The sequence below is a fragment of the Camelina sativa genome, chromosome 9, assembly GCF_030686135.1.
Source record: "Camelina sativa cultivar CO46 ecotype springtype chromosome 9, ASM3068613v1".
In the NCBI taxonomy this organism is placed as follows: Eukaryota; Viridiplantae; Streptophyta; class Magnoliopsida; order Brassicales; family Brassicaceae; genus Camelina; species Camelina sativa.
In genome coordinates, this window is record NC_141888.1 from 20614689 (window position 1) to 20626622 (window position 11934).

The 11934-nt window shown below is 30.4% G+C and overlaps 1 protein-coding gene and 1 pseudogene across 3 annotated transcripts; both read right to left on the reverse strand.

Moving 5' to 3' along the window:
- Positions 1 to 931: 931 nt before the first annotated feature.
- Positions 932 to 1869, reverse strand: LOC104711087 (17.6 kDa class I heat shock protein 3 pseudogene; annotated as a pseudogene). Its single transcript, XR_015565407.1, has one exon. The product of XR_015565407.1 is annotated as a 17.6 kDa class I heat shock protein 3 pseudogene (transcript).
- Positions 1870 to 3283: 1414 nt separating this feature from the next.
- Positions 3284 to 6358, reverse strand: LOC104711088 (uncharacterized protein At1g24485-like). 2 transcript variants are annotated; one of them, XM_010427762.3, is made up of 6 exons: positions 6183 to 6358; positions 5524 to 6058; positions 4735 to 5195; positions 4445 to 4486; positions 3583 to 3762; positions 3284 to 3483 (listed from the first exon to the last, which is right to left on the reverse strand). In XM_010427762.3, exons 1-6 carry the CDS (start codon positions 6250 to 6252, stop codon positions 3389 to 3391), a joined length of 1383 nt encoding a protein of 460 aa, XP_010426064.1. In that variant the 5' UTR covers positions 6253 to 6358; the 3' UTR covers positions 3284 to 3388. The 2 variants fall into 2 exon arrangements, with proteins under 2 accessions (XP_010426064.1, XP_087323561.1); XM_087467435.1 differs by having other exon boundaries at positions 3284 to 3471; positions 6183 to 6291.
- Positions 6359 to 11934: the final 5576 nt, after the last annotated feature.

The following is an 11934-nucleotide window of genomic DNA, read 5'->3' on the forward strand; positions in this document are numbered from 1 at the left end:
ACAATTTAAAATAATAAAAATACTACTATCTGTAAATCAAAAAGAAAAAACACACAGTATATTCTTTCTATAAATCATTGCTTATTTAATTGTATGTTATACTATAATATAAAATAATAAACCTCAAACAAAATACATTCTAATTTCTATACTAACTAATATATCTATATTTGTAAGTTTGTACATTTTAAAAAATATAAATTAAATATTAGTTATATATATAGTTAATCTATAAAACAAATTATATATTTTATTAAAAAAATAGCCCCACGGTGTACCGCGGGTGAATATCTAGTTAGACGTAATATTATAACTAATACAAACTATTTTTTTAAGTATGTTCTCTGTCCTTTTTCCTCACTAGCTAGTCTCCAAATTAGTAACCAAATGGGACGAAAAAGACTAATAATGAGAAAAGAAAAAAAAAAAGACTAATAATGTGTATACTGGTTGCCAATAAAAGAATCATCAAATAATATCCAAGTATTAAATCCTTAGACTAACATAAAATTCTATAACTTAGCAAACATCACTCTCTTCTTTTCTTATAGCTTCTGAACGTTTGTCTCTAGTTTCCGTATAAACCACCCACCCTTCGATTTTCACAATTTTTATTTCCTTCACAAACACGTTACTGCGAGAAAATTTTACACTGAATGAGATGATGACCTGAATAAATTATATAGTCTATAGGTAGGTAAATTTAATTTATCAGGAAGACTATAAAGTTATATGTGCTTTAATATTGGGAGATGGCATGAATAGTACGTATCAAGAAGACCATAAAGTTATATGTGCTTTAATATTGGAAGATGGCATGAATAGTACGTATCAAGAAGCCCATACTTGCTCTTATGTCCCAAATCAATATTATTTGCATTGATTCTTCCATCTAAATGAATAATGACCAATGGGGGCTTTTGTATCTCAATTCTCAAAACACCTTTCTTATTCAGATTTGTTACTTACATTGATACAACATTTTATGATTACAGGAAAGAAGAAAGTCACATTATTACTTTCACACACAACACATGTTCCTCTTCAATGCTTGAACTTTAAAGTTCCCCTTAACCGAAAATATCAATGGACTTCACTTCAGGCTTCTTCTCCGGCACTTTCGGCACCGTAACAGACAACACACCATTCTCCATACTGGCCTTCACTTCATCCACCTTCGCATTCTGCGGCAGCCTAAACCTCCTCATAAACTTCCCGCTCGACCTCTCCACACGATGCCACTTGTCACTCTTCTCTTCATTCTCACTGCTCCTCTCTCCGCTGATCTGAAGTATGTTCCCATCTTCAACCTCCACCTTCACCTCTTCTTTTCTAAGCCCTGGCAAGTCCGCCTTGAACACGTGCGCCTCAGGTGTTTCCCTCCAATCCACTTTAGCGTTTGTGAACGCTGCCACGTCCTTATTAGCCGGTGCGTTTGCTTGCGTCAAGAACCCTTCGAATGGATCCCATACGTCCAGAGAGAATGGATCGAACACGTTCATTCGTCGACCTCCAAAAATGCTCGGAATTAGTGACATTGCTACACTTCCTTAACTCTGTTTTGACAGTGTTCTGTTTTTTGTTGTTGTAATTTTGCTTTTCTATATGGACTCTTAGCTGTTTTTGTTGATTCAAACACATACGTGCCCAAGCGTATATATAGGGAGAGAGAAGAATAGAGTAGATCAGGATAAGAGAAAGAAAAGTTCTGCAAGTTTCTTCAAAACTCAAGAATTTTCTTTGAAAGCGTCGGTATAAGAATTCTCAGGTGTTTTCAAGAAGTTTCGGTCCTGAGGGTTGAGCCGACGTGCCATTCATCAAGTAGACGGCTGAACGGCATGCCGTTCATTTACATGAGCTTTTTTAATGGGCTTTCTTTACTATTGTGGACCATTCATGATCTCTCAGCATTTTAAATAGAATTATTCGAACGAGATGCCGATTTAAAAACAATTTTCTGAAAAAGATTTATAATATTAAATAAAATTGGAGCTCATAAGTAAAAAGTAAATATTTTAATTTTTACCAAAAAAAGAAAAGTAAATATTTTAATAACCTGAGCTCACATCATTGCGGATATTATCAAGAAATTTTTGTTTTGACTTTTATCAGTTAAATGGCTTTTGATACCATTATACAGTACCAAAAACAAAAGAACTTGAGACACGAATGTTAGGCTTTTGATAATAATTAATGTGTATACATTCCCCCATTTTGTTCTTTTTTATTTTAGTCAAATGCTTCATTTAGACCACATTATTTCATCTTCCATGTTAGGGCTTCATTAGTGGTGATTCTCTTAATTAAAAACTTAAAAATAATAATAAAAGAAGAAAAAAACTGAGGAGCATTGCTTCTCGTTGAAACGAAGAATCGTTACTATGGACTGATGGCAGCATTTAATAAGTTAATTTTCTTTTTTTTAGATTTATTATTTAAATATATAATAATATTAAAATAAAATAATTAAAATATATTCCCTCTGTTTCAAAATATAAGATGTTTTAGAAAATTTTTTGTTTTACAATATATGATGTTTTCAAGTTTCTATGCAACTTTTAGATTAGTTTAATATTTTATATTATGCAGTATTGTTTCTGATTGGTTGAACTTATTTCTTAATCTGTGTGCTTTAGTTAAACATCCTATATTTTGAAACGGAGGGAGTATTATTTTGAGCAACGATTCATCGTTGTTGGGATGCGGATGGTCTTAGGTACTCGACTATGTAACAAAGACCGGATAAACCATTTAGCTCAAGATCATATGGACTAATTCCATTGCTAAAACTAAAAGGTGAAAACTAAAACGGTTTTGTCATCTTAAACTACGTATCGGCCAAAACAAGATGTGAAGCTAATTTTGAGAAACTTTATAGTCTGAGTCTCTGAGAAGATTAAATGTTTTATATATATATATATATATATATATATATATATATATATATATATAATCGTTTGCCATTAATATAACCAAGTCTAATTTCGGCTAGTTATTTTATTTTAAAATCAATTTTAAAAACCAGTCAAAATAGTCGAGAATAAATTTGCAGGATTTACCTTTCTCCGTATTAAATTGAGAGGCTCTCAAATCACGTTTTAAATTGAATTAACTTTGTTCCAATAGCTTGTTGATTGTAGTATTCTCGGATAAAAGCACGGAAGTAATCTTTGTTTAGACCTTGTACATTTCTTTTAAAAATCACTATTGAGAGAAGGTTTTACATTTGGCATTTATTTGTTACTACTGACTACCATTTCCTACTAGTGAATTATAACAATTGTTGGTCGTATAAAATTTAAAATATTTTTTTATTATTAAAATAAAATAAAAATCATAATAAAAAAGAAAAGAAATGTAGAATAATTTGTCGCGACTAGGGTCCATGTCAATGATGTTCATCTTGAACAACATTCGAATCATTCGTGTCGCTGACGGACTGCTGTTCAACTAATGGTGACATCCCCGTGCCTGTTCCATGCCCTTAAAAGAATAAGAGACCAAACACCAATATTGTTTGTCATCTGTATTTAAATATTCAATTTTATTATACATAGTGATTAAGCAACAATATAGTTATACCTGTGGACATAGTCGATGTTGTGTTGGAGTGTAGTCTTGCGTTTTGACGCTTTCTCAAGAAAATAGCCCCAAAACCGGATGAGAGAATTGCAAACGCAGAGGCAAACGTAACACCAAAAATGAGTGGTAATTTATTTTTCTTCTTTTTTCCTCCCTTTGGTTTTGTCACATTTAAAGGTTCTATATATAGAAAAGGTGTCAAATTATTTTCTGTAACAGTATGGTAATAAATTAAGGCATTCGTAATAATACAAGACCATTTTTTATATTTTTTATATATTTAATAAGGAAATAACTAGGTTTTACTTTTTTAAACGTAATTAAAATTATATATACATGGTTAGATTATTGTATATACGATTTATTATAAATTTATTATAATAACCTATATAAAATAAAATCTGTACACTTTTAGTAACTTTTAAAAATAGTAAAAAGGTTATGTGTTATATATCGTATTCAAAATTTATGAAATATTTAATTAAGTTTTAATGATATTTTGTGAAGCTTCAATAATTTTTCAAATAATTAGATGGTTGAACTTACCGATAATTCAAATATTATCTGAAAAAATTGAAGTTCATAGATATGAAAAGTACTGTATACTGTATATGAGTTTTCATTTCAAAAACATATAAATATACTAGAAACGAGTATATGGTAATAATAAATTACCATATATTGTGATAAAAAATGATTAAGCTCTTTTCCTTTCCTTTCAACATAATAATAATTAAAAAAAAAAACATAATAATAAATTTAAAATTTGTGTTTGCATTAAGCAAAAAATGCGACAATAATTTTGTTAACCCAGAAATAGAAAGAAAGAAATGGGTACAGCTTGTGAGTACTGAGTACAAACCTTCTACGGCATTGTTTTTGTGTGGTTCCGTAGCTCCGGGACCTTAATCAAATACCAAATGAAATTAAATAATATCATTCAAAACATTTCATATTATGATACATTGCCTATAGATTAATATCAATCATTCATTCTATATACTCAATGTCAATTGAATCTTAAGTTGGAAGCAAATGAAATTTAAATTCCATAAACCAGAGTTCGAAGTGTTCAGAGGTACACACATGGTCAAGTTTGGTTATTTCTTTAAAATTTGAGAAAGTTTTGGTAATTTAAATTTACCAACTAACCTTGGGTGTCTCGGTTGCTGTTACTTATTGAGTACAGCTCCAACCCATTGATGAGGGGCGGCAAATCCGAGTCATCGGTTGACTGAAAGATTATCTGGGACGTCGACGTCGCCACTACATCTCTCAGAACGAACTGAGTCGCTTTCCCAAAGACCGGTACAATGGGATCCGAACCCACTTGAGTGGTGTCCAAGAAAACGTTGAAAGACCGTCTTTGGGTCCGACCTAGACTCTGAGGTTCTGAGAAGTAAAGAACCAAGTATACCGTTATACCGGTTAAGGGTAGAGCCTCATAAGAAAACTTTAATCCTGACACTGCCTTTGACATAACAATCTCCGGCGGCTTGTTCGACGCTCGGGTGATGTCTATGGATGGGGCTGAGGTCGATAGATCGGTCAGTGTTGGGTTGTCTTGGGATCCTGACGCGGACCATAGCCTACCGTAAGGGTCTAACGGGTAGCTAAATAAATTTCCAAGAAACCAATAAAATGAAAATTAATTAAATAGGTACGTAATAATATAACCTTGAAAGAAAGTTATATATCATTATTAATTAACACATATCTAAAAAATGCACTTGACGTACAAACCGTTATTTATGAATTTATAAATTTTGTCTAAACCTAGTGTAAAAATCACATGCTTAATGAAACATTAGCAAAGAGTCGCTGATATAAAGCTTTAAGAAAAATAATGTCAAGGAAAACACATCATAAAAGCTTTAATAGTAGGATTATTAGATGCATATAGAAAAATGTTTAAAGGAGGGGCGTTGTACATCAGTTTACCTTATAATCTCTTCGGCACCATACGCCATTCTTTTTTGGAGAAGGAGACCTTCGTTAGGACCAAGATCGTTGTACATGCCAGCGTCCATACCATAAACCTCAATAGAAGATATAAAAGGGTTATAGGACGGAGACGTACGAAAGAGGCATACACTGATATTCTCATTTGCCGGAGCAAATATCACTTCCGAGAAATAGAAATTTTCTTCGTCGTTGAGCAACGACTCAGTAATTTTAATAGAGTCACGGTGTTTGCGGTCATAAATTACGTCAAAAGATGGCGGCGAAAGCTTCCCATCGTAGTTCTCATATTTAAACCTCGTCCTCACGAGGGTTTTCTGGCCTTTGGTCACCGGAATGTTGGAGTAGCAGTTGGTTTGACCAGTTGAGAAGTACCGGAGAGTGTTCATCGGCTTTGTGACAACGTCCGGAATCTTCATAGGCTCACCAGTGGTGACAAAGCCTTTATCTCCGACCCATGTTACATTGTTGGAGTCAATGTAAGATCCCGTTGATCCACAGTCAATGCTTATACCTAATGATAGCGCAAAAAAACAAGAGAAAAAACGATTAATAGTGATCTAAACATAAATGTACATTATGTACTGTGTCAAATTGAGAAAATTTTATGTCGGAGGGGCTTTATATTTGTAACGTACTTTCTGCTAATGTAACCATTATGGCTGAGAGAGAAAAGAGGGTGATGAGATAAAGAAGTGCCGCCATCATCAACGAGCTAATTTAACTTCGTTACATGCACAAATGCATACGTAATATATAGATGAAATGAAGTCTGTTCATATCTTGTTGAATTGAGGTATTAAGATTGCACAACTCATATAATATTTAGTTGACTTGACTCGTTAAGATTGCACAGCTCATATAATATTTGCATCAGCGGTGCAGATCTTGATTTGGTTTTGCACAATTGTGAATTCAACAAAAGGGTATTGGTGGTGTGACAAAAGACTCTCAAAACCGACTAATTCATCACATTCAATCTATTATGCAAGTAACTATATTTCTAAGGTAGCTACTTGCAACTAAAATAGTTTGTGAGTACCAAAAAAATTATAGCTATTTACAAATTTTTGTCACAAATTTATATTCAAGGAGTACTTTAAAAACCAGTTTAGATAATTGTGAATTCATTAAATACACACATATATATATATATAGTATATATATGAGAACATACAGTAGTCATATATGAATATATATAGAGAGCTAGTATAATTCTATAATAACGTGATACATTAATAATTATACATCAGAATGTCATTATGTTTTTTTTTTATGGTAGACTAGAAGTTCCTTATGGTAGACTTCTGGCCTTATACATCAGAATGTCATTAAGTTCCTTCATGACTTCTACATTTCTAATTTGTAATATAAGGCCAGTGATTGTTTAATGTCATTATGTAATTATACATCAGAATGTCGTCTAATTAAACAATCACTGGCCGTATATTACAAATTAGAAATGTAGAAGTCATGAAGGAACTTGATTATTTAATAAAAAATGGTTGAAGCTTTAAGTTTTGTCCAACTCATTTGGTTGACTTAGCATACAGTGGGCATATTGAAAAGTCAACCACATTTGTTTTCTTATATGGCACAAAGACTTTAAAAGTAAACGGCTCAAGTTTACACACTTTTATTTATACGTTCATTATATTAGTAATGTATGTCTTTTTAGTAAAGTAAAAAAAAAAATAGATATTCAACATAGTGGGAACAAAATGTTTGGATAATTTCATGTGCTCAGTCGATTTTTTTTTTTTTTATATCAAAATCAGTATTATTCATAGGTTGGACCTGGTGTAGGGATGAAGTATAAATTAAAAAGAAGAAATAAGGCAACTGGGAGCCAGATGGATGTTCCATCCTAACATAATCTATTGTTTGTGGTGTTATGTTTTGAATGCAAAATCATGTGTTTAGGAACCCGAACTAACTGTTTTATTCATACTAAATGGTTCTCATGATATCGTTAGTTAGGTAACTATTGTAACAAAATCAACAAAATATTCATTCAAGTGAAATTTAGGCTAATAATTATAAGAACAATACTTTGGGTTCACCCCTAGGGGTGAACCTCTCCATTCACCCTCTTATAAAATAAGGAAATAAAATCTGTATACATTATTATAAAATTAAAAACTTAAACCATTGTTTAATAAACCCAAACCGACATATATGAAATCTAAACCCTAACCATTTCATTTGTGAATTCAAACCGATATATAATTTCGTTCTACTTGTAAAATATAAACCCTAACCATCTCATTTGTGAACCCAAACCGACATATAATTTTGTTCTAATTGTGAAATCTAAACCCTAACATCTCATTTGTGAACCTAAACTGACATCTAATTTTGTTCTACTTGTAAAATCTAAACCCTAATCATCTCAATTGTGAACCAAACCGACATATAATTTCGTTCTAATTGTAAAATCTAAACCCTAACAACCTCATTTGTAAACCCAAACCGACATATAATTTTGGTTTAATTGTAAAATCTAAACCCTAACTACTTCATTTATAAACCCAAACCGACATATAATTCTGCTCTAGTTTTAAAAGTCTAAACCAAACCAAACCAAATATTTAAGTTTCTTTAATTAAAAGTATACAGAATTTGTTTCCTTAATTTGGGTTGCTTTTAATTTAATTTTGATTTTTTTTAAAATGAAATATTAGATGGAAGATTCTGATTGGCTCAGAAAAAAGGGGGTGAATGGAGAGGTTCACTCCTAGGGGTGAACCTAAGTATTTTTCTAATTATAATCGTTTCTTCAGTTGTGATATTTTTGAATCCCTGGTCCATTATTTTACTACATCACTTATATAATAAAACGGAAGTACACAATACTGTTTTGTAGACTATATCTATACTAGTATTTTTACAGCAGTTTTTGCTCAAAAATACTTTTTGGAAAGTTTTTACATTTAATGCATTGATTTTAATGTTAGTTACCAAAAATTTCAAAATTAATTACAGGTAAGATTTAAAAAATAAGGAAATCTTTCTACCTCATTCAAACATACGGTAGAAAGATTTCCTTATTTTTTAAATGAAAAATACGGGTACAATATCCCACATCGCCTAAAAATTGAGCAATAGTTCAGACTCATACTATAAAAGAGACCAAAAATATTCATAATACAATTGAGTAAAAATAAATATCAAAAATTAAGATTATATAGTGCGATTTAAAATATCTCGGGACGGAGTTATATAGCGGGACGAGTTTTGTCGATATTTATATAAATTTAAAATATCATTAATTTGATATTAAACGGGTAAAACATCATTTCATTATTTTGTTAACACTATTGGTATCCAAGAATAGACATATATAATTAAATTGATTAATAAATATTATGTAAAAAATAAATTATATTGTAGTATCATATGGTTTAAACTTTAAACTATAAAATTAACAATTATTATATAATTATAACATATTTAACCAACAAATACAATTTATAATTTAAAAATTTTAGTTATAAATAATTTATCCCGCGGTGTACCGCGGGTCCTAATCTAGTAATTTTAATAAGTTGGTTACAAATAGGTTATAGATTAATTGATAGATTAATTGGTTACAAGTTAAATGGTGGGTACAACTTTAATTTATTTTTCGAAAGATTTTTTTACTAGAGCACGTTGTTTCCAAAAATCGTAAAGAGAATATTATAAAGAATCATTTTATATCATCTAACTTACCATATTAATTTCTTTTATTAAATTATTCATCAAATAAAATTTTTTGATATCTATCTTAACATATTAATTTGTTAATTATAATTATAATTCACCTCTCATTTTTATATATGAGTCTATTTTGTGAAACAAATAAATTATTATATTATTTATTCTAATTAAAAAATAGTTTTATTTCCGGATATACCATAAGTTGAATTTTAAAAAACAAATATAAATGGTTCAATCTATAAAATATTTCAAGTTTTAGTAATATTATTCTTTAAAATAATATCTATTGAATTAAATTTTTTAATGAGTAACGGATCAAAATTTTAAATATTTAAATTCAATTTCATACTTTTTTGTTGAATTTTATAATTTTATATAATATAATAAACTTTAAATAATTTCTTTTGAAAATATTGAAACTTGATATAAAAGTTAGAATCTATAAACAAGGCCGGTCCTTGAATTTTGGTGGCCTAAAGCATATTTTCTATGTAAAATTTAAGAAATTTTTTTTTTCACTAAAATACTAAAATATAATCAAAAAATATTTTAAAAAGTTATTGAATACTTTAACAATGTAAAACAACCTAAAAACAACTTTTCTAACTTTCATCGCAGCAAATTCATTGATTAGCTTCTCATACTCGAGTTCTTCGATCATATCTCTCTCGATAGACATCATTGCTAATCCATTCAACATGTCTTGTGACATTGTAGATCATAGATAATTCTTTATCAGTTTCAGCTTCAAAAAACTTCTCTCTGCAGAAGCAACTGAAATTGTAATTGTTAACAATATACGGTAAGCAATTCATGTATTTGGATAACAACCCTCCATCTTTTTTAAGAAATCCAACATCTCTATTGCCCTTTTAGAGTTAAAAGAGGAGAAAAAACAAAAATTTACCCAGTTATCCAGCAGCCGCAATGATTAATGTTCTTGTGTAAATTTTTTTAGTTTTAGTTTTGTTTGAAGAAATTGAATATTTATATATCTAGTAGAATTTAATATTTGGAGGTTTTTTTGTTAAAAACAAGAATTCAACAAAATTAATTGAAAAAATTTCGACAACTTTTAGTCTCTTACCAAAAAAAAAAAAAGGAAAACAAAAACATAATCAAACGGAAAAAATAAAACTGTAAAAGGGGAATAAAAATGTAATAAAAAGATGCAAGTTAACTGGCTTGAACCCTAGACATGCCATTTAATTGCAAGACACTGAGCCAGCTGAGCTACTTAATCTTTTATGAATGTGGCCCTAAAACATTTGTTATATTGTGTGGCCTAAAGCAAATGCTTTGGCTGCTTTATGGGTGGGCCGGGCCTGTCTATAAATACTCTAAATTGATTTGTTATAGCAATGTCAATAATGTGTCACTATAATATGAAAAATTTCAAGAAACCAAGTATATTTAAACAAAAAGTATAACAATATATAAATCTTATCCTCTCCTTCTCCTCTCCAGGCGACACAAAGGGCGATAAAGCAAAACAGTTATCTTTGTTGATTTTTACGGGCTGCCGGCAATTGCCGGTGGTTCCACTTTGTTTTTTTTTCACTTTACTTTCTTTTGTTTTTAATAATTGTGATGAGAGGCTTTCTATATTATCGGATTTTTCTCCGATTTACTCTTCTCTTTCGGATGGTGATGATGTTTGTGTTCGTGATAATGATGGAATCAAACAATAACCATTTTCATGTCAAGCCATTGTCAGATCTAAAAGCATAAGGTATTATTTTGCATCCTTTCAAGCAATTTGTTCATGTTCCGATTTGGGACTTTTCTTTCAAAAAGTGGGGACGACTTCGTTTCCAGCCATTCCCTCCGTTTAGGGAGGCCATTCATTCTTGGTTCATTGGAGGTTGTTGGTTTTCTGATTCCAACCAAGACGAAACCGTTTTCTCCGTGCAAAGTTCTCTGATTTTTCATGATGCCCAGTGTCCACAAACCCAATCAATGAAAGGGCTTGCGTATAAGTTGTTGAGATTTATGTGGTATAGCGATCAGCCAATGTGGGATTCAGGCATAGCGAATTCACGGAGAATTGAAGATTCAATACAAGAGAAAATATGGAGTATCATCGATAATAGAAGACGACAATGGAGTTTCTTCAAGGGGAAGATAGCCAAGAACGACAATCTCATCATTTTGGGATTGACTCTGGAGAGGGAAATAAACAGATTTACTAATTTGTTGGCAAGTAAGGCTCTGAAAGCATCGTGGAAATTCACTTCTCCATCGTTCTTTTTAAGGATTGGTTATGTATTTGTAGATGTGTGTTTTGATTTGTTCAGTGTCGATGTGATCTTGATGTATCAACTCTTGTACAAGTCTTCAAATTAATGAATGAATGAGGTGTTAAAAAAAAAACAATATATTAAATTATTCATAATATAATAACTTGCTTTTTAAAAACCAAATTTACAAAATTATATTTTATAATGGCATTCAAGTCATGATGTAAAATATATATTGTTGAAATAACTTCACATACATAAACTAATACAACATATTAAAATTTTATTTTAAAATAGAAAATATATAAAATTTTGTATAAAATAAAATTTAACCAGTGTTATAACACGGGTACTTATCTAGAATCCTTAACATTATAAAACTTATAAAATGGGTGTCTTTTTTCAAGCTATCATATTTAGCATATGATTTTATTGCATAATGTTTTAT